The sequence below is a fragment of the Euphorbia lathyris genome, chromosome 8 (genome assembly GCF_963576675.1).
Source record: "Euphorbia lathyris chromosome 8, ddEupLath1.1, whole genome shotgun sequence".
NCBI classification, from domain to species: Eukaryota; Viridiplantae; Streptophyta; class Magnoliopsida; order Malpighiales; family Euphorbiaceae; genus Euphorbia; species Euphorbia lathyris.
In genome coordinates this window covers 73,546,701-73,565,078 of record NC_088917.1, presented here as the reverse complement: position 1 = coordinate 73,565,078, position 18,378 = coordinate 73,546,701, and the positions used below count along the sequence as shown (strand labels likewise).

Sequence of the window (18,378 nt, the reverse complement as noted above, 5' to 3'; positions counted from 1 at the left end):
CTCCTATTTGCCTTTTAAATCTGAAAAGCAGCATTAGGTGTTTGGTTAGTGATCTAGTGATCACCTGAAGCATTTTACAAAAGCAGAGAATATCTGCTTTTTGGAAAAGCAGCTTTTTCCAACAGCAAACCTCAAACCGTAACAGCAGACAGCAAATAGCAACAGCAAACGGAAACAGCAAACAGCAAACAGTAACAGCAAACAGTAGGTAGAACAAACAGGCCCTTAGTAACTAATCTAAAAAAAATTTCCCATTTTAGAAAGAGAAAGATGCATTCTTTGGACTTAGTACCATTTCAAGTGAGAGAAAGAGAGCCAGTTTGAGTTGAGTTTGTTGATGTTGCCACCCAATTAAACCTCTCATGGGACCTTGAAATCCTGGTGTCTCAAAAACTTCAAGTGGGTCAACAATTCTTTGGGTTTTTGAGGTCCTACTCTCCCACTTGTTGGTCTTTGCTGTCTCTCTGCTTCTGCATCTCTTACCTTTTCTCGATACTAACCCTTTCTCCTCTCTCTTTTCCATGTGCTATCTTCTTCCCTTACTCCAAAGAAAGATCCATCTTTTAATTCTCTCTGTATTGGTTTATTCCCTATCAATGTAAATAAAGATCATATCTTTTTTTCATGCTCCTACAACCTTATTCTCCAGTTCATGCATGTTAAAGTTCGTTTCTTTTCTTTATGGTATCTTCTAGACTAAGTTGTGTCAAAAGGAGGCTGTAATTTTTCAATTCAACCATCTGGGTTTGGGAAAACTCAAGCAGGTCTGATTGTTCTTGCTTATTGGATTTGATTGTTGATTTGGGGATCAGTTAATTTGGTTAAGAGTCAAAAGGGCTTTTTTTAAACATTGGATTGAGCTTCCTTTTCTGGAACTAGTGATAATTTCATGCTTGGTCCAAGACAATGGAGAGGTTTATGGCCAGATTTTTTCTTCTTTAGCATTGAACAATTGGAATAAGATGAAGAACATTCTCAAGAAGCTTCACATGATGCCTAATCAAGATGGAGGAGGAGGAGAAGGATCTAATTCATCAAAGGGCAATAAGTCCTTTAATGCATCATCTTCTCCTGATAATCTTTTACCTTCTTCTAGGTCTCATGAGCATAATAAACCCTTTTCAGGTATTTCTAATTGGTTGAATTCAGTTGCTAATAAAAAAAGTCCTAGTCCTCCATCTTCTTCAAATGTGACAAAAGGGGATAGGGCTGAAACAGCTGATTCGAATTCGATTAGTAGTGGTGTTCTTGAGGCTGTTTCTGATTCAGTGAGGCGTGATTCAGAGTCAACTACATCGAATTCAAGGGATCCTGATATTGAGGAGGAGTATCAGATTCAATTGGCTTTGGAATTGAGTGCAAGAGAGGATCCTGAAGCTGTTCAGATTGAAGCTGTTAAGCAAATTAGCCTTGGTTCTTGTGCTGTTGAGAATACTCCAGCTGAAGTTGTTGCTTATCGATATTGGGTAAGTTTTTGTTTCCATTTTCATTTTTCCCCAATTTTGGTCCTTCAGAATCTGAACACTTTGAATGATTTGTAATTGAAAACGATATGATTTGCAACTTTTAATTAGGTCAACTTCTTTATGCTTAATGGTAAAATCAAAGTCCTGTTTGATCATTTGCTCATGATTATATGGTTGGAGCATCTTTATTCTATGAATTAAGCTCAAGTTGGAAAATGATCAGTAGCAGATCCTTACAAGTGGTCTATGATGCCAGCAAGTTGGGTGATCCTTGTTTTTCTACTTTTCTGTATGTTTGGCAAGACAAGAATCAAATTTTCGAATTGTATCCGTCCGTTTTTTCTTCGAAAAATACTGTTGAATTGAATGTTGTTACCACTACTGCTGGTTTGGAACTAAGGACTGTGGCATAAATAATCAGCTTGACCATGTACAGAATTTGGATTCAGTCACATTTAAGAGAAGGATACGAAAAGGGGCGGGGTTGGGATTTCTTAATCTTTTGAGAAGATAGCGAAAGTGAAGAGAATTAAAAAAACATTGTAAAACCTAGCATTGAGAATAGTAAGGAGACATGGCAGGTTCTGTTTTCTATCCCTTGAATATACGTGTGAAACTACGGCCGTGAAGTAGGGACTGTTTTTTATGCTTCATTGTTTAGTTTTACGATTTCTCATGATTCCTTGACATTTATGAGTTGTCGAAAATGGTAGTTATTTGCTGAAATTTGAATGAGAATTGTCAAAAATATGCTCGTCAATCCGATGAAAATATTCTTTATCGATTTATTTGATTGATCTTTGATTCCATGTTCTGAAATTCTAGAATTTTCATAAGAAAATGAATGTCCCTAGATGTACTTTTTTTATTAGATTGTACATAATCGAGAAGATATTTGACTCCGTTGTCGTGTAAATTGGAGAGCAATGAACATGGCTATGAATGGAGCGGTGATGGAGGAAAAGGATTTGTGTATTGATGAGAGTGTATTGTTAGTTTTCAAGACTAATAATGTCGTTGACAATATTTTCTTGAACTCAGTTTATCTCGTGTTTATTCCTTTCTAACCAATCTCATATCGTAGATTTATCCATGCTTCACAGAATTACAATGCTCTTAGCTACGATGACAAGGTCATGGATGGTTTTTATGATGTGTATGGAATTGTGAACGACTCAACATCGGATAGGATGCCTTCTCTAGTTGATTTGCAAGGAACACCGATTTCAGATGGTGTTAGCTGGGAAGCAGTGCTAGTAAATAGAGCTGGTGATGCTAACTTGTTGAAACTTGAACAGAAGGCAATACAAATGGCGGTGAAGTCAAGGTCGGAATCACTACTTTCCCTAGACAGAGATTTTGTGCAAAAGCTTGCTGTTTTAGTTTCTGATTACATGGGTGGATCAGTTGGGGATCCTGATAACATGTCGAGAGCATGGCGAAATCTCAGCTACAGTTTGAAAGCAACTCTTGGCAGCATGGTTTTACCGATTGGTTCTCTTACAATTGGATTGGCTCGTCATCGTGCTTTAATGTTCAAGGTACATGCTCATCTTCACTTTAGGATTCACATTTTTACTTCTCAGATAAATCTTGTGAACGAGGGCGAGCCATGGCACAACGGTAAACGTTGTTGTCTTGTGACTGAGAGGTCACGGGTTCGAGTCTTAGGAGCGGCCTCTTGCCAAAAAATTGGCAAGGAAAGGCTTGCCCCCAGTAAAAGTCAGCTTGTCCATTAGGTTCATGGATGACGACTAAATTTAGGACTCGTTTTGACATCCCTAACTAAATTCATGAATATGTTTGAGAGCTTATATGATGTGGATTACGAAATAGTACCCTTTCATGGGCATATCAAATTTGCACTTTTCTTAGGTTTTTATCTAGTTTTATGAACCTAGACTAGATTGAAAATTTAACTAATTGAACAAAAGAATGCATTATTCAATTCAAATTTTAGAGCTTAGAAGCGTCTCCAATTAAATGCAAATTTGACAAATCATCGGTTGACTGGAACTGCGCAAACTTTCTGTACTTAAGACAATGTTAATACATTATTTTAGAGCTTTTTTCTGCATAGGATGTTCTTGTACTTGTTTAAATGTGGTTTCTGGTGAATAGAATGCCCAAGAATATATGCCAGGTCAGCTATATGATTTGAGTTCGGGATCATGTTCTAAAAGTAAAGGTAGCATCACAGCTGGTAACACCTTGAATATCTACCGAAAAAGAAAAAAATCTTATCAACAGAAAAACAAGAACAAATATATATGCACCTTAAACCCTGAAAACTAGGCCTAGCAATTAATGTCCAAATCAAGTTGCAAAGTGTCATATTTAGCGGAACGGTCAAACTAACTCTTGCTTTATGAGTTTGACCTTACTCATTGGAATTGTTTGCTTCTCGCTATTGCTTCTCATGTAGTTGTTGCACTATATCATTATGTAGGTCTTGGCTGATAGTGTAGGCATACCCTGTCGACTAGTAAAAGGTCATCAGTACACCGGTTCTGATGATGTTGCCATGAATTTTGTAAAGCTTGATGATGGAAGGTAATTTCAAATTTAAGTTTATAGTCTTTTTATTTATTTCTTAGTGTGAATCTTCTCTATGTCCTGTTATTTTCCTTTGTGATCGGCTAGAATTATGTTCAGCATTTCCGCTTATCAAAACATGATTTACCGTGCAAAAGCGAGATGCTTTATCAAAGGCTTCTATTGAACATTAATGTTGCAGATAGTATATGCATTAGCATTGGTTATGAGATTATTGCGTGTATTTAAATTGTCAAATGTTAGTCGTGATGATCTCGGAGCAGGAAATTGCGTCTGAGAAAATGAAATTTAATGTTTAACTTTGAACTACTTATTGAAGGTCACATGGATGATATGGTTTCAGGGAATACATTGTTGATCTAATGGCAGATCCCGGTACACTTATTCCTTCTGATGTTGCCGGATCACATATAGAATATGAGTCGATCTTTTCCGCGAGTCCTTTGTCACGTGACATTGACTCATCTCATATAGCTTCTTCTAGCAGTGGAATAGCAAGTTCATTAGAAGAACATTTAGATGTTGGCACATCGGCAAAGGGATCAAACTTCAGGAGCGAAACTTCAGCAGGAAACCAATCTGATAGCAAGTGTGAAGATAGTGATAGTATGAGTTTAACCCCAACGATTAAAAGTGAAGAAGAACCCAAAATTTCCTCGGATGAACTTAAGGGTTCTTCGAATGTAGAGAAGGTCCCGGTGAGGGAAAGTCTTGGAAGGTCAAACCATCCGTTTTCTCATGCTAGATCACCTTCATGGACTGAAGGTGTTACCTCTCCTGCTGCACGTAGAATGAAAGTGAAAGATGTTTCGCAGTACATGATCGATGCTGCCAAAGAAAATCCACAGTTAGCGCAGAAACTGCATGATGTATTGCTAGAAAGTGGTGTTGTTGCGCCCCCGAGCTTGTTTACTGAAGTTTATTCTGAGCTTTTAGATGTATCAACGACCGAGTCTAAGTCCCCCGTTGAAGATAAGGATGATTTCAAACTGAAGGGTGAAACCCAGCGTGTGAAGAATCAAAATGACCTCGTCCCCGTTCGATGTTTGCCTCCTTTGCCTTATCACAGAGTTCAGTCTAGAGCAAGTCCTGCTTTTAACATACTTGAGAATCCGTTTGATACAAGGGAGGTTTCTGGACAAACTGTATCATCGCAGTCCGAAGTTACTCTAGTGAATTATTCAAAAAATGTCCCAGTCGCTGCCGCAGCTGCAGCAGCAGCAGCTGTTGTTGCATCTTCTATGGTTGTTGCTGTAACAAAGTCGAGCACAGACTCAAACCGCGAACTGCCTGTAGCAGCTGCTGCAACTGCCACTGCTGCAGCTGTGGTTGCAACTACTGCAGCTGTCAGCAAGCAGTATGAGCAATGTGCACGGAGCGATGGAGATGCAGATAGTTCTGGCTATGAGCCACGTGGCAGTGGGGACCGTGGTAGTGGGGGCCAAGAACGTGATAATTCCGGGGGAACTTCAGAAGCTGAGCGAATATCTGATAGATCAGCTGGTAATGATAGCTCGAAATCTGATATAACACTGGATGATGTGGCAGAATGTGAGATTCCGTGGGAGGAAATCACCTTGGGTGAACGCATCGGACTTGGTAATGATCTTTCAATATGCCATGTCAACCGGGATCATATTTCTGTATTCAGATTATCATTTTATTGCTTTCTTGCATCCATCATTTTGCAGGATCATACGGAGAGGTTTATCGTGGAGATTGGCATGGAACTGTGGGTATTCTCATGTCAATTAAACTTGTTCACCATTTTTTCCCTGCGTATGTTTGCTAGAATGTTAAACAATGGTTCATATACCTTTTCCGGATTCCGGGTTGACAAAAGAACGTGGAGAGTGCTTGAAATTTTTAGACTATGTTCCGTCAACAATTTAGTCCCTCCCGTTAAAAATCATCAAAAAACCTATTAGTCAAAACTATGACTAACAGATTCTTGGATGATCTTTAATAGGAGGGACTAAACTGTTGATAGAAACAATACTTAGAGACCTTATAATGTATTTGCTAAAATGACGACCGACTAGTGTATCGGTAAAAAGTTAAGGACTAATAAATTATTTACCCTAAATACTTATTGGAATTAGCCTGTCTTAATTCTTGGGAGTTTCCTTTTTGCTCTAATAATGGGATTGTGAGGGAGGACGAGCCTTGGCGCAACGGTAAACGTTGTTGTCGTGTGACCAAGAGGTCACGGGTTCGAGTCTTAGGAGCGGCCTCTTGCCAAATAAATTGGCAGGGGAAGGCTTGCCCCCAGTACACCCTTGTGGTGGGACCCCTCCCCGGACCCTCGCTCAGCGGGGACGCGTAGTGCGACCGGGCCGCCCTTTAATGGGATTGTGAGGAAGCCGACTAAGCGAAAAGGTTATGTGATAGCTTACAAGCAATGCATGTTTATAATCAATAATTAAAATAATAATTCTAATTATTTCTACTATAACTTTTGGGTGAATATATTGATCTGTGCCATTTGTTTTAATAGGAAGTTGCGGTGAAGAGGTTCTTAGATCAAGGTATTTCTGTTGAATCACTTGAAGAATTCAGAAGCGAGGTGAGCTCCCTCCTTTCTTTTACCTAATGGATATTTCGGTATTTTCCGTTGATGTATCGCCTTAACTAGGGCTGTAATCGAGCCGGGTTTTGGCATGCTCATGCTTGGCTCCTCAGAAAATTGATAAGATCGAGCTCAACATTCTGTTTGTTGGCTGCTCACGAGCTTTATAGATATACTATGATTCAAAAAATAATCAAGCTTGCTCATGAGTTTGTTCATGAACCTATAATCGAGCCTGCGAGATTAGCAAGATTTCTAGCCGAGCTTTGCCGTGCTCAAGCTCGGCTCGTTTATAAATCGAGCTAGCCGCTCATGAGCGGCTCAGCTCATTTACAGCCCTAACCTCAACCTTGTCATAATTCCTATGTTATGCTCACAATAAATTGACTCTTAATGCTCATTTTATAGCCGTTGTGTTGAAAGCTATGATGGTTTTACTGAACTCAGTCAATTTGCTTATGATTTGAATTCAAAGGTTCGGATCATGAAAAGACTGAGACATCCCAACGTTGTTCTCTTCATGGGAGCAGTAACCCGTTCCCCAAATCTTTCCATTGTTACAGAATTTCTTCCTAGGTATGTTGTCTCACTTGTTTTCAGCTCGAACAATATAGTCTCGAACAATGGATGTAGATACACGTAATTTATGATTATTATTATTATTATTATCTTCTGCAGAGGTAGTTTGTACAGACTAATTCACAGGCCTAACAATCAATTAGATGAGAGGAGGCGTTTAAGGATGGCTCTCGATGCGGTATGTTTTATATTGAAATACCGACTAGCATAAATGTTCTCTAATCTTGTGAAAAATAGAGTTTTTATTTGTTATATGATTAAACTTTTTCAGGCCCGGGGAATGAATTATTTACACAACTGTACGCCGGTTATAGTACATCGTGATTTGAAGTCCCCGAATCTTCTAGTAGATAAAAATTGGGTGGTGAAGGTATGCTTCATCTTTTTCGGGATACTATGAATTAGAGGTGGCGCAATTTCATGTTTCGTGTCAAAATCATGTTATCTCATATATATATATATGTTCCATATGATTATATATGACATACATCTTAGAAAAACGATTTTTGTGTCAATCGTGTCGTGTTAGTCGGGTTGTCTCGGTACCCCTACTTTGAATATAGTTGCTAATGATCCTCCAAGTCTAACTGAGGATTATATGAAACTCTTTCAGGTATGTGACTTCGGGCTATCACGTATGAAGCATAGCACATTTCTCTCATCCAGGTCAACTGCAGGGACGGTAAGCTTGTCGAGTAGTGTTAATAGAGAGATTGTGCATTCATCAAGAATTCTATTATTATAGTTTTACCAATTTTTTATGCGTCTAATAAGCAATTACTATATAATCCGACAGGCTGAGTGGATGGCCCCAGAAGTGCTAAGAAACGAACCTTCTGACGAAAAGTATGCAACTTTCTATCCTATTTGATGTTAATGTTAATATTTCTATTTCGGGTCCTTGCTAAATTTAAATAATAACATAAGCTTGGATCGGTTTGCAGGTGTGATGTTTATAGTTACGGGGTTATACTATGGGAACTCTGCACAATGCAGCAACCATGGGGTGGAATGAACCCAATGCAAGTTGTAGGTGCTGTTGGTTTTCAACAACGACGTCTCGACATTCCCGATGGGATGGATCCTGCCGTTTCGGATATTATTAGGCAGTGTTGGCAGACGTGAGTATCTTTCTTTCTCTTGTTTTTTTTTTTTCTCCGGATAGACTTTACGCGAGCCTTGGCGCAACGGTAAACGTTGTTGTCGTGTGACTGAGAGGTCACGGGTTCGAGTCTTAGGAGCGGCCACTTGTCAAAAAAATTGGCAGGGGAAGATTTGCTCATAGTACACCCTTGTAGTGGGACCTCTCCCCGGACCCTCGCTTAGCGGGGACGCGTAATGCACCGGGCCGCCCTTATAGACTTTACAACAAAAAATGCATCGAAAGTTCATCAAACCTGCAAAACAACTGATTGATTGGCATACGCGGATCGGATAGTCCCATGGTTATTTACATGTCATAGCTAGTAAATGTAACGTAAACTGATGCTTTAACTGGTTTAATAGTCCGTATACTCGGGTTCAAAGAACAGTACTTTTCATATGCATTGTTCAGGCTGATGTAGCATTGACTTGTAGTCTCTTTCTAAATTGTAGAGATCCGAGATTGAGGCCGACATTTGCAGAAATAATGGCAGCTTTGAAGCCATTGCAGAAACCGATAACCAGCGCAACAGTGTCTAGACCGAGAGGTGTGCAAGAGAGAATTCAGCTGTTGCAGGAAGCAGAAGATCAAGCAGGCTAGCATACGCACACTCGACAGCAAACCCGGAAGCTCTTGGCTCGTTGGATTGCAGAAAATTGAAGCTTGATTTTACACTAATCCGGAACAAGGACACATGAGAATGCGGAAATATAGAGGAAACAACATATGGAATGCTTGGAAGAAGAATATGAGAGAGATTGATCGAAGATCATGACCAACGAACAAACCCACAAACGATATATAACTCCAAATTTGAGATGATTGTGATTCTTTTTTCGTTTCCTTCATCTCTACTTGTCGTGTTATTGTATTCTTGTGCAGCTAATCTTGGAGGTGTATTTTGTTTGTAAAGAAAAAAGAAGAAGAACACATCCATTTGATATATTGTTGTAATCAAAGTTTTTTTTTTTTTTTTTTTTTTTTTTTGTGGTCAGAACTCATTAACAAGGAATTGGAGAAGTTTTTGCTGCTGCAAATAACAAATCAATGGAGATATGCTGTGGTGAAGGACTTGTCATTAAAGCTTCTGTGTAAATGTTCTTAAAACCATGCCATAGTTGCAGCTTTTGAGTTCTTTTTTCTTCTTCTTTTGGGTCAAAATATAGTTTTGTACAATTTGGTCATTTAAATTGATGTTTTTATTAACCAATTTAATATGTAAAGTTTGGAGTAGAAGTTAAAGTATCAAACTTTATTACTTTTTGGGATAAGTGTAAAACATGATCTTGCAATTATTGGGGGAGATCAAATATGGGTTTGTCCTCGGATCATCACGAGTGTGATGTCTTTTTGGAGGCATTTATGATTTTATTGTTACAGACATGTACGATTTCTGTTTTTCTTAGATGACTCGAATATGATCCTAATATGAAAAATAATAAGAGTAAATTGCCGGCACAATCATTTAAGGTAGATCTTGTAATAGAAACTCCTAAGCTTTGTCTTTTATTAACATATAAGTACTTTATAAAAATAAACGATTCAAAATTAACAATTGACACCCTCAAAATAAAAAAGATGAATAACCAAAGTTGTTTAAAATCACATTTCCTTTGAAACCCGTGTTTTTAATTTTCCAAATCACAATTTTCGGAACGCACTATTTCTAAATAATTATTTTCTCTCCCTAACCAAACAACGCTCAAATGATCTCAAAATCAAATTACCTTCTATTAGAGCATTCAAAGTACTATAACATGAAGCCTCTAAACTTTATCCTACACAGACTTATATATCCGGTTTTGAAGTTCCGAAATCCAAGTAAATAAGGTTAAAATTGAAGGGCCACAAGTGTAATTTACCCAAAAATATGAAGCAACAACCAACCATTCAACCATTTAAAAAAATCACATGGATAAGGCAGAGGGACCAATTTCAAAGATAATAAATTGATCGTCTTTATCTCATCAAATCTGAACATCTAAAGATGGCAACTTTCTTTGGCTCTCCTCCATTTCTTTCTCACCCAATACCAAAAACCAACAATAATCACTTCTCTTCATCACCAAATCCTCCCCCTTCAACCCCATCTTCTTCATCACAGCCACAAGGTTCAACACCACTTTCACAGCAAAGTTATACAAGCTCATCCAAGCAACCAGAAGTAGTCAAAGTGCAGAAACAGAAGCCAAGTAGTGCTTCTAGTTCTAGCCCTGGCAAAGTTGATAGCACTGACTGGATAGCTTCAACATTGACAAGGCGGTTCGGGCTCGGAGCCGGTCTTGCTTGGGCTTCTTTTCTTGCATTTGGTGTTGTTTCTGAGCAACTCAAGACTCGTTTTGAAGTCTCTCAAGAACGAGCTAATACAAGGTCTGCTTAATTGATTAATTAATTAATTAATTGCCTAATGATTTTGTTTTATGAGTTTAGTTAATCTTAATTTAATTACTTGATGTGCAGAGATATTGAGAAGGAAGAAGAGGTAGTGTTGCCTAATGCCATAAGGTACATTCATTTCTATTTATCCATATTATAGAAGTTTAGTTAATTTAGTAGAAATTGAAAGATAAAAGTAACATTTTTATTAGGCAAAAAGCATCATGAGGCCCCTGATCTTTCATTGTTTGGTGCATTAAGCCCTCGATCTTTTATTTAGACACATTGAGCCCCTGATCTTTCATCATTTGGTGCATTAAGCCCTCGATCTTTCATTTAGACACATTGAGCCATTGATCTTTCATATCTGGGTGTATTAGGCCCTTCCATAAATCAATTAATATATAGGTTTATTAAGGGCATGTTTGGTGTGACAACAAATGATGTTCTAAAAATAACAAATTCTAAAATAAAAAATATATTATACAAATTAATAAAAATAATTTAAATAAAAAATAAAAAATTTATTGAACACAACAAAACCTTGTTTTTCGATAATTATGTTCTAAAAATAAAAATAATGTTAAAATTGAAGCACATTTTGTGGAAATAAGAAAGGTAATTTTATTAATAACAAGTAACTACAAACAACTGTTCATGAAAAAAGCTTTTCGTGAAAAGCTTCAAAATGCTGCAGTGTCCAGAGAAAATACAAAACGCTGCAGTTATATAAACCTAACCAAACATGCCCTTAATAAACCTATATATTAATTAATTTATGGAAGGGCCTAATACACTCATATATGATAGATCAATGGCTCAATGTGTCTAAATGAAAGATCGAGGGCTTAATGCACCAAATGATGAAAGATCAGGAGCTCAATGTGTCTAAGTAAAAGATCGAGGGCTTTATGCACCAAACAATGAAAGATCAGAGGCCTCAGGATGCTTTTTGCCTTTTTATTATAGAAATTTCATGAGTAAAATGCACGGTCAATCATCGAAGGTTGTGGGTTTTTTCACAAAAAAAAAAAAAAAAAAAAAAAAATCACTAAATTTCGTTTTCTTTCAATAAGATTAACCTTTCATTTAATTTCAATAAAGCAATTGAGTACTATATGTCAACTAGTCTAAGCGCTGTATTGGACATGTCTGACTTTTATACCTGCCATGATAACATAATGTATGCCATATGATTCATCATAAGCAATGTTATAAAATTTGGATCGAACCAGTTGATTGAACCGGAAACCGACCAAGTCTCCAGTCTGAAACAAACTGATTTTTAGGATGTTCAAAAAACCAAACGGTATCAGGGTTGAATTGGAACCGGCAGTCCGATCGGGAACTCAGTTTTATAATTTTTTAATGGTATTGTAAGGGTAAAAGGCAATGGATAGAAGCAAAAGTAGTCCAGTCCAAGGGCCCCCATTTCGGTGTATGATTCACGTCGTGCATGTGCGCTTCTAATTAATCCGGTATTACAATGAGTATGTTAAATCACCTTGAATTGATTTATTTTTTTTGTTTACAAATTTTTTTTATATATATAATTTATACAAATAATTTCAAATTAATTATATATAATATATATATTCTTTATTTATTACGTCATCCGGCCTGATAAAGTAACTCTTGCTAACTATAATCTAGTTTGATGTCCAATCCAGTTTTGATAACATTGATCATAAGTCACAAAGAATTTTAAAAATCACATTTATGTCCCATATCATGCTTAGCTGACATATAATAACTTGTTTTATATGTCATGTCAAAACTACAATGAGTTTTTATATATAAATGGACTGAAATAATTTTATTGAAATCAAATGTGAAATTTAATCATTTAACCGAAAGAAAATTTAGTTACATTTATTAAACATGCCTCAAATTTCAGCAATCCCGGGTATAATTTAATCAAAATTTGATAAAAAAAATTTGATAATCAACTCAAACTGAATCAAATAGTTCTGAATTAGGTTTAATTTTGACTCAAACCATAATCTACTCTAGTTCATTTTTTATTTTATTTTTTGAAAAAACTCTAGTTCAGTTTTATTTTTTAAAGTTCTTATAAAAATTAATTTGATTTTGAATCGATGCTTACTTCTTATTTTGATATCAAACAATTAACCTTGTTTATATAATACACAATCATGTAGAATATATAGAACATGTATAATAGATTATGGCACGATAACTCGTTTTGACATCCCTGTCTATAACAGGTACATTGACTTAAGAGTTGGGGGAGGGGCAACTCCAAGAAAAGGAGATTTGGTGGTGATTGATTTGAAAGGAAAAGTAGAAGGAAGTGAGAAAGCATTTGTTGATACATTTGGTGGAGAAAATAAATCATTAGCATTAGTAATGGGATCAAGACCATATAGTAAAGGAATGTGTGAAGGAATAGAATATGTTTTGAGATCAATGAAAGCAGGAGGGAAAAGAAAAGTCATTATTCCTTCTAATCTTGGCTTTGGAGAGAATGGTGCTGAGTTTGGTAATGATCTTCAAATTCCTCCATTTTCTAATCTTGTGTACATTCTTGAGGTTGATAAAGTTTCCATTGCTCCAGCTTGAGACAAGTTTTACAGTGGACTGGGTGTAATGGAGCGGATCGATTGTTCATATAAATTACTATAAAATTATCGTTTAAAGAATGTGATTTGTTTTTGTTTGTAAACACATTTTTATTGATAGTGATTGTAAATTTATTTATGCATCTCTAGCTATTTATATATATTTGAGAGTAAAACCGTGTGTTTTTCCTTTTTTTTCATCATTCAGTTAAATTTGGAATGGTTTAAAAGGACTGATGAAAAAAGAAAAAACGCACGGTTTTACTCTCAAATATGTATAAACAGTGGTAAATGTTTGATAACAATTTTTTTCCATTCATAAATAAGGCTTAAACTTGACCTTATATAAAGAGGAATTGTTCCAAATAGATGGTAATTATCATGCTAGTGATAATGTCAAATTGAGCTAGTATAAAAAAAAGTCAACCCTAACTTAACCATAAAAAGCCATCGTGTCAATCCAATCAGATTAGTGTCGATTTCGTGCCATGTTTGTGAATCAGATGTAATTTTACTATTTATATTAGTTGTGATATTAAAAAAATATAGGAGGATACAATGATATTTTTAAATATTTTATGTTTTTTTAACACGTTAACTCTAACCACCCAAAAAGTTTGACCTAAAATCTATTTAATAAACTCTTAACCCATTAATATTCTATTGGGTCTACTCTATTGCTTCCTATTCGTTCGGCTGCTGTAAATGGCTAAAAAGGGCTTCCTCACTGCGCGGACTTCTACCATCGATATAAGAAGATATAATAATTGATTTAGTGGGTTAACCCTAAAATACGACTACAAGGACTTAAAGAATAGTAAGGAGTTGTAATGTGTGATTTACGTCATTCACGATCACATTTCTTAAACACTAAATAGTGTTACATGAGGAGAAGTATATGAGTTCAATTTAATAATGAATTATTAGAAATGATGGAGCATTACGAACCGGAAGAAAGATGAGTAGAGGGAGAAATTCACCTAATAAGAAGAAAAACTTAGAAGATATGTTAGAGATTGTCGACTAATATCAAAGTATCCTACTTATGATTATATTCTCCTTATTGATGAGAGAAACCATAATTTTCATGAAATTCTAACTAGATTTTTAAGGAAAAAAAATGAATTCATCGTAGAAGAATCTTGTCTAGTAGTAAAAGGTTTTCAACGATAAAAGGAAACTGATTTTGATGAAATCTTTTCTCAAAATGGTTAAATGGCCTTCATTCGAGTAGTTGTAAGCTTGGCAGTTAGTTTGGATAATGAGCCTGAACAACTAGATGTAAAAACAACATTCCTTCATAGTAACTTGAAGGAAAAACATACATAAAAGCAACTAGAATGTTTAAAGGGGAGGAAACATAATACATGATTTTCAAGTTTCAAAAGAGTCTCCATGTGTTAAAACAAACACCTAGACAGTCGTATAAAAAATTTGATTCTTTCACAAGTAGTCATGGCTACAAGAAGACCCATACATATCCTTACGTTTATTTTAAAAGATTTTCATATGACAACTTCATTATTTTTTTTACTAAATTTTTTATGATACGCTGATTGTGGGGCAATATGTTTTATTAATTCGTAAATTGAAAGAGAAATTATCCGAGTCTTTTGAGATGAAGGACTTTGTGTTGGGGTTTAGTGTCTTATAGACAATTGTTCTAGGATACGAACTTAATGTAAATGAAGTGTTCTTTATATCGTTTGTTTTAATGAGATATGTTTTCATAACTATATAAAGACAATTCCTTTTAAGAACTAAAAAAAGTCTAATAAAAGGAAATCCGTAAGTTTGTTTAAAGTGATTATAAAGTGTTCATACAAGCATGAAGTGAGACGAAACTTTATAATAAACTAATAAACTTAAAACCACCCCAAGTCAAATAATATGTTCAGGATTGACATATCACTGTTGAGACTTGCATGTAACAATGTATTCTGTCCCGACAGAAAGCTGATCTCACAAGCTTCATATATACAGATATCTGGACAGTTACATGGATCCAATGAAAAGAAGTTCATTAGGATTGGGGACTGACTTGAGATAACAGGATGGGTAGATTCATCCTTGTCACCTGTTCATCTCATTGGTATTAATAGGTATAAGTAATCCTCAGACTCAAAGGAATGTTAATTGGTAATTCTGGATTACGGAATGTGACGCTTTGATCCTGTTGTAACACGATCCTTAACAGAGATGACTCTGGGGTGTGAACAGCAGACGTTGGGTATCACAGGAAGTAATTGCAGGATAGTTATACATTGGATTGAGCATTTATCACTCCCGATAAATGGGAGATATGTCCATGGATCGCTTGTGGAAGACTTGACTCTAAATCCTTACAAGGTGATAGCTTAAGATTGAAATGCAGATTTCTCTTAACCTATCTAATTGGAGTTGACTCGGCCTGTACAAGTAAAACGAACGTCTCGCTATATGTGACTTGACATTATCCATAGTCATAAGATTTAGTTCAAGGATGTAGTTGATAAAGGATTGAATTATACTATAACTAATACGGAAAGGTCAACGACAGAATCAACCTGTCTTTTTATAGCTTTGGGGGAATGATTACGGACTTGCCAATCACATTTTGCGTACATCATTCCGTTATGCAAAGATTAAATATAATTCTTTGAAAATTAATTTAATAGTTGCATACGGCTAGAAGCAATAAGAACCTAATGGGTCACACATAAGACTTGGAACCCAAAAGAGAAACAGATGTTAATTAATTGATGGAAGCCCAACTGAGCCCAATAGGGCCCAGTAACTAAAGAGGGGGCGAAATTTATGTATTAATACATAAATAATTAATTTGATTTCATCAATCCTAATTAGATTAGGATTATGAATTAAATTAATAAAAGGATAATTAAATTAGGAGTTTTAATGAGATTAAAATTACTCATATTATTATCCAATAAGGTTATTATTATTATCTTTATATTTAGATATATTAATAGATAATAATTAAGAATTCTATTCCGAATTAAATTCTTATTCAGTAACCTAATTCTATCTAACTAGGGATTAGATACAAGAGATTATAAATACCCCCTACATAGTGATTTTCGAAAGACACTAAGAGCAACCGGGAGAGAGAATTTCGACCCACACCATAAGGACGAAATTATCCACCGCTTCCTTCCGTTCAATTGATTTTCATCTCTTTTTCTTTATCATTGACCTTGTGTTGATTAATTAGAGACAATCTACTTTGGTTGTTATAAACGGTTGATTCTAACTTGATCTTCCATTGTTTTGTTTTGTGCTCGGAAACTCGAAGTAAGAGTTGTGGGCACTTCGTTTGCAACGGTAGATAGAATTTCTGAAAGGTATTTCTTTTATCCCTCTTTATATGAAATAACGATTAACGGATCTTTGGGTTAATGGAAATAGGTTAAAAATTTTATATTTCCGTTGCTATACGTTAGCCTATTTTCCTTCACTTTGGACTAGTAGAACACATTTAGGCATGCAAATTATTAGTAAAAAAAACCCACTCCATGCCCTATTACATTAGTTGGACATAGACCTCTATGTAGTCCTCACAACCTTCATCAATGCGATGACCAAGATCAGGCAAATGCACTTCCGTCCTTTGAAGCTCAGGAAACTCATTAGTCAATTCCAATAGTTGTGATGTAGATAAAGACGAGCCTTCCTTCTATGCCTTGAGATTTTGTTTTTTGTCAGTAGAAGCCGACCCCTGAGGATTCTGGATCTATCGGGGATGAACCACCTTCTTTCTTTTCCCTTTGGAGCTCTGTATAAGACCTTGATTGATGGTCACAAGATTTTGTGGATTTGAGGAATTCTTTCTTCTCAATACTTACATACAACAAAAAAGAAAGAGAAAGGAAAAGATGAACTTACTAAAAAATGAAGTCTTGAAGAAAATCGAAAATCACAGAGTTTAGGAAGACATAAATCTTAAAAAGAGAAAAAATGGATCACTCTGTCCCTTTTTCTTATAGAATTTGGATGCCAAGATGATGAAACCACACATTCAATGAGATTCGCCAGAAACGGTGCATTAAATGGGGTTAACTAGAAATGATGCTCCTTGAGAACCCATTAGTCTTCCATCTATCTACTCGTAGGCAAAGGTCGTTAAACACCTGACATCATTGCATTAGAAATTAGAAGTGGTGGGAAGACATGTCTGTAAAAGGGACTCCACACTCTGTGAAACGACGTCGACTTTCAGGAAGTGTGCTTGGATGTCTCACCTACTAAGAATGAAGAGTTAGATACAATATGAATGCATGATATAACATCTAGTCATTAATAAGACATAGTTTCTACTTCGGTTATTGTCGAGCCTCCATCAACTTTCGATTCTTTAGCTTCATAGGCAGACGAAGCTCTATAGAACTTCGAGAACCAAATGAGAGGGGGAACATGTGATATCATAAAAATATAAGGAATTATGCATGTGTCCTCATCAAAGGAAGTGAGGATGCATGTCACAATGAAAGCCTCTAGATCAAACTAAGTTAAAATGTGCATCATGACACGTGGACCAATAGGAGAAGAGTTTTGGAAACACTCCAAAATCGGTCACCAATTCCACGCTTAAAATCAAAAGAAGAAAATTTTGGTAAATAAAATTTCCTTTATTACAACAGGCATTCACTATTCAAAGGTTGACACGTGTTCATAGACGAAGTTAGGACGTAACTCTGATCGACTACCAAATTTACCCTTAGTACTCTATAAATAGAACAAGATATCGTATAACTAAGATACACATAAACATTTTCTGCAACTTAGACTTAATTACTTAGTGCTCATATTTCTTATACTTGCTAACTTTAGAATCGGAGTAATGTCGTCGGTTCCCATCCTTGATCTTTTTTTCTGTCTTATCTTAGACATCAAGAGAATCCCAACTGACATCTGTTTACTCGCGTCGAGAGTTTATTTTTTTTATTTTTTTATTTCATAAAAAAGTTAAATTTTTATGATTTTAATTAATCCATTGTTGAATATGTTAAATTGAAAAATTAAAGTCACTCTCAATGTATAAACATTGAAAAGTCAATGACCCAGTTTGGGAGTTAGCTGTTAGCTGATTACATCAGCTGTTAGCTGTTA

General features: G+C 35.8%; 2 protein-coding genes across 4 annotated transcripts; both read left to right on the top strand.

Annotated features, from left to right (window-relative positions):
* Positions 1-356: 356 nt before the first annotated feature.
* Positions 357-9,691, top strand: LOC136202676 (probable serine/threonine-protein kinase SIS8). 2 transcript variants are annotated; one of them, XM_065993443.1, is made up of 13 exons: positions 357-1,466; positions 2,570-3,007; positions 3,916-4,019; positions 4,366-5,621; positions 5,714-5,754; positions 6,520-6,588; positions 7,067-7,167; positions 7,270-7,348; positions 7,442-7,540; positions 7,784-7,852; positions 7,967-8,016; positions 8,115-8,291; positions 8,767-9,691. In XM_065993443.1, exons 1-13 carry the CDS (start codon positions 963-965, stop codon positions 8,912-8,914), a joined length of 3,135 nt encoding a protein of 1,044 aa, XP_065849515.1. In that variant the 5' UTR covers positions 357-962; the 3' UTR covers positions 8,915-9,691. The 2 variants fall into 2 exon arrangements, with proteins under 2 accessions (XP_065849515.1, XP_065849516.1); XM_065993444.1 differs by having other exon boundaries at positions 1,330-1,466; positions 2,551-3,007.
* A 569-nt stretch (positions 9,692-10,260) lies between these two features.
* Positions 10,261-13,411, top strand: LOC136202677 (peptidyl-prolyl cis-trans isomerase FKBP17-2, chloroplastic). 2 transcript variants are annotated; one of them, XM_065993447.1, is made up of 4 exons: positions 10,261-10,684; positions 10,775-10,819; positions 12,919-13,193; positions 13,269-13,411. In XM_065993447.1, the coding sequence occupies exons 1-4, from the start codon at positions 10,302-10,304 to the stop codon at positions 13,271-13,273; spliced, it is 708 nt and encodes a 235-aa protein (XP_065849519.1). In that variant the 5' UTR covers positions 10,261-10,301; the 3' UTR covers positions 13,274-13,411. The 2 variants fall into 2 exon arrangements, with proteins under 2 accessions (XP_065849519.1, XP_065849517.1); XM_065993445.1 differs by having other exon boundaries at positions 10,264-10,684; positions 12,919-13,411.
* The last annotated feature ends 4,967 nt before the right edge of the window (positions 13,412-18,378 follow it).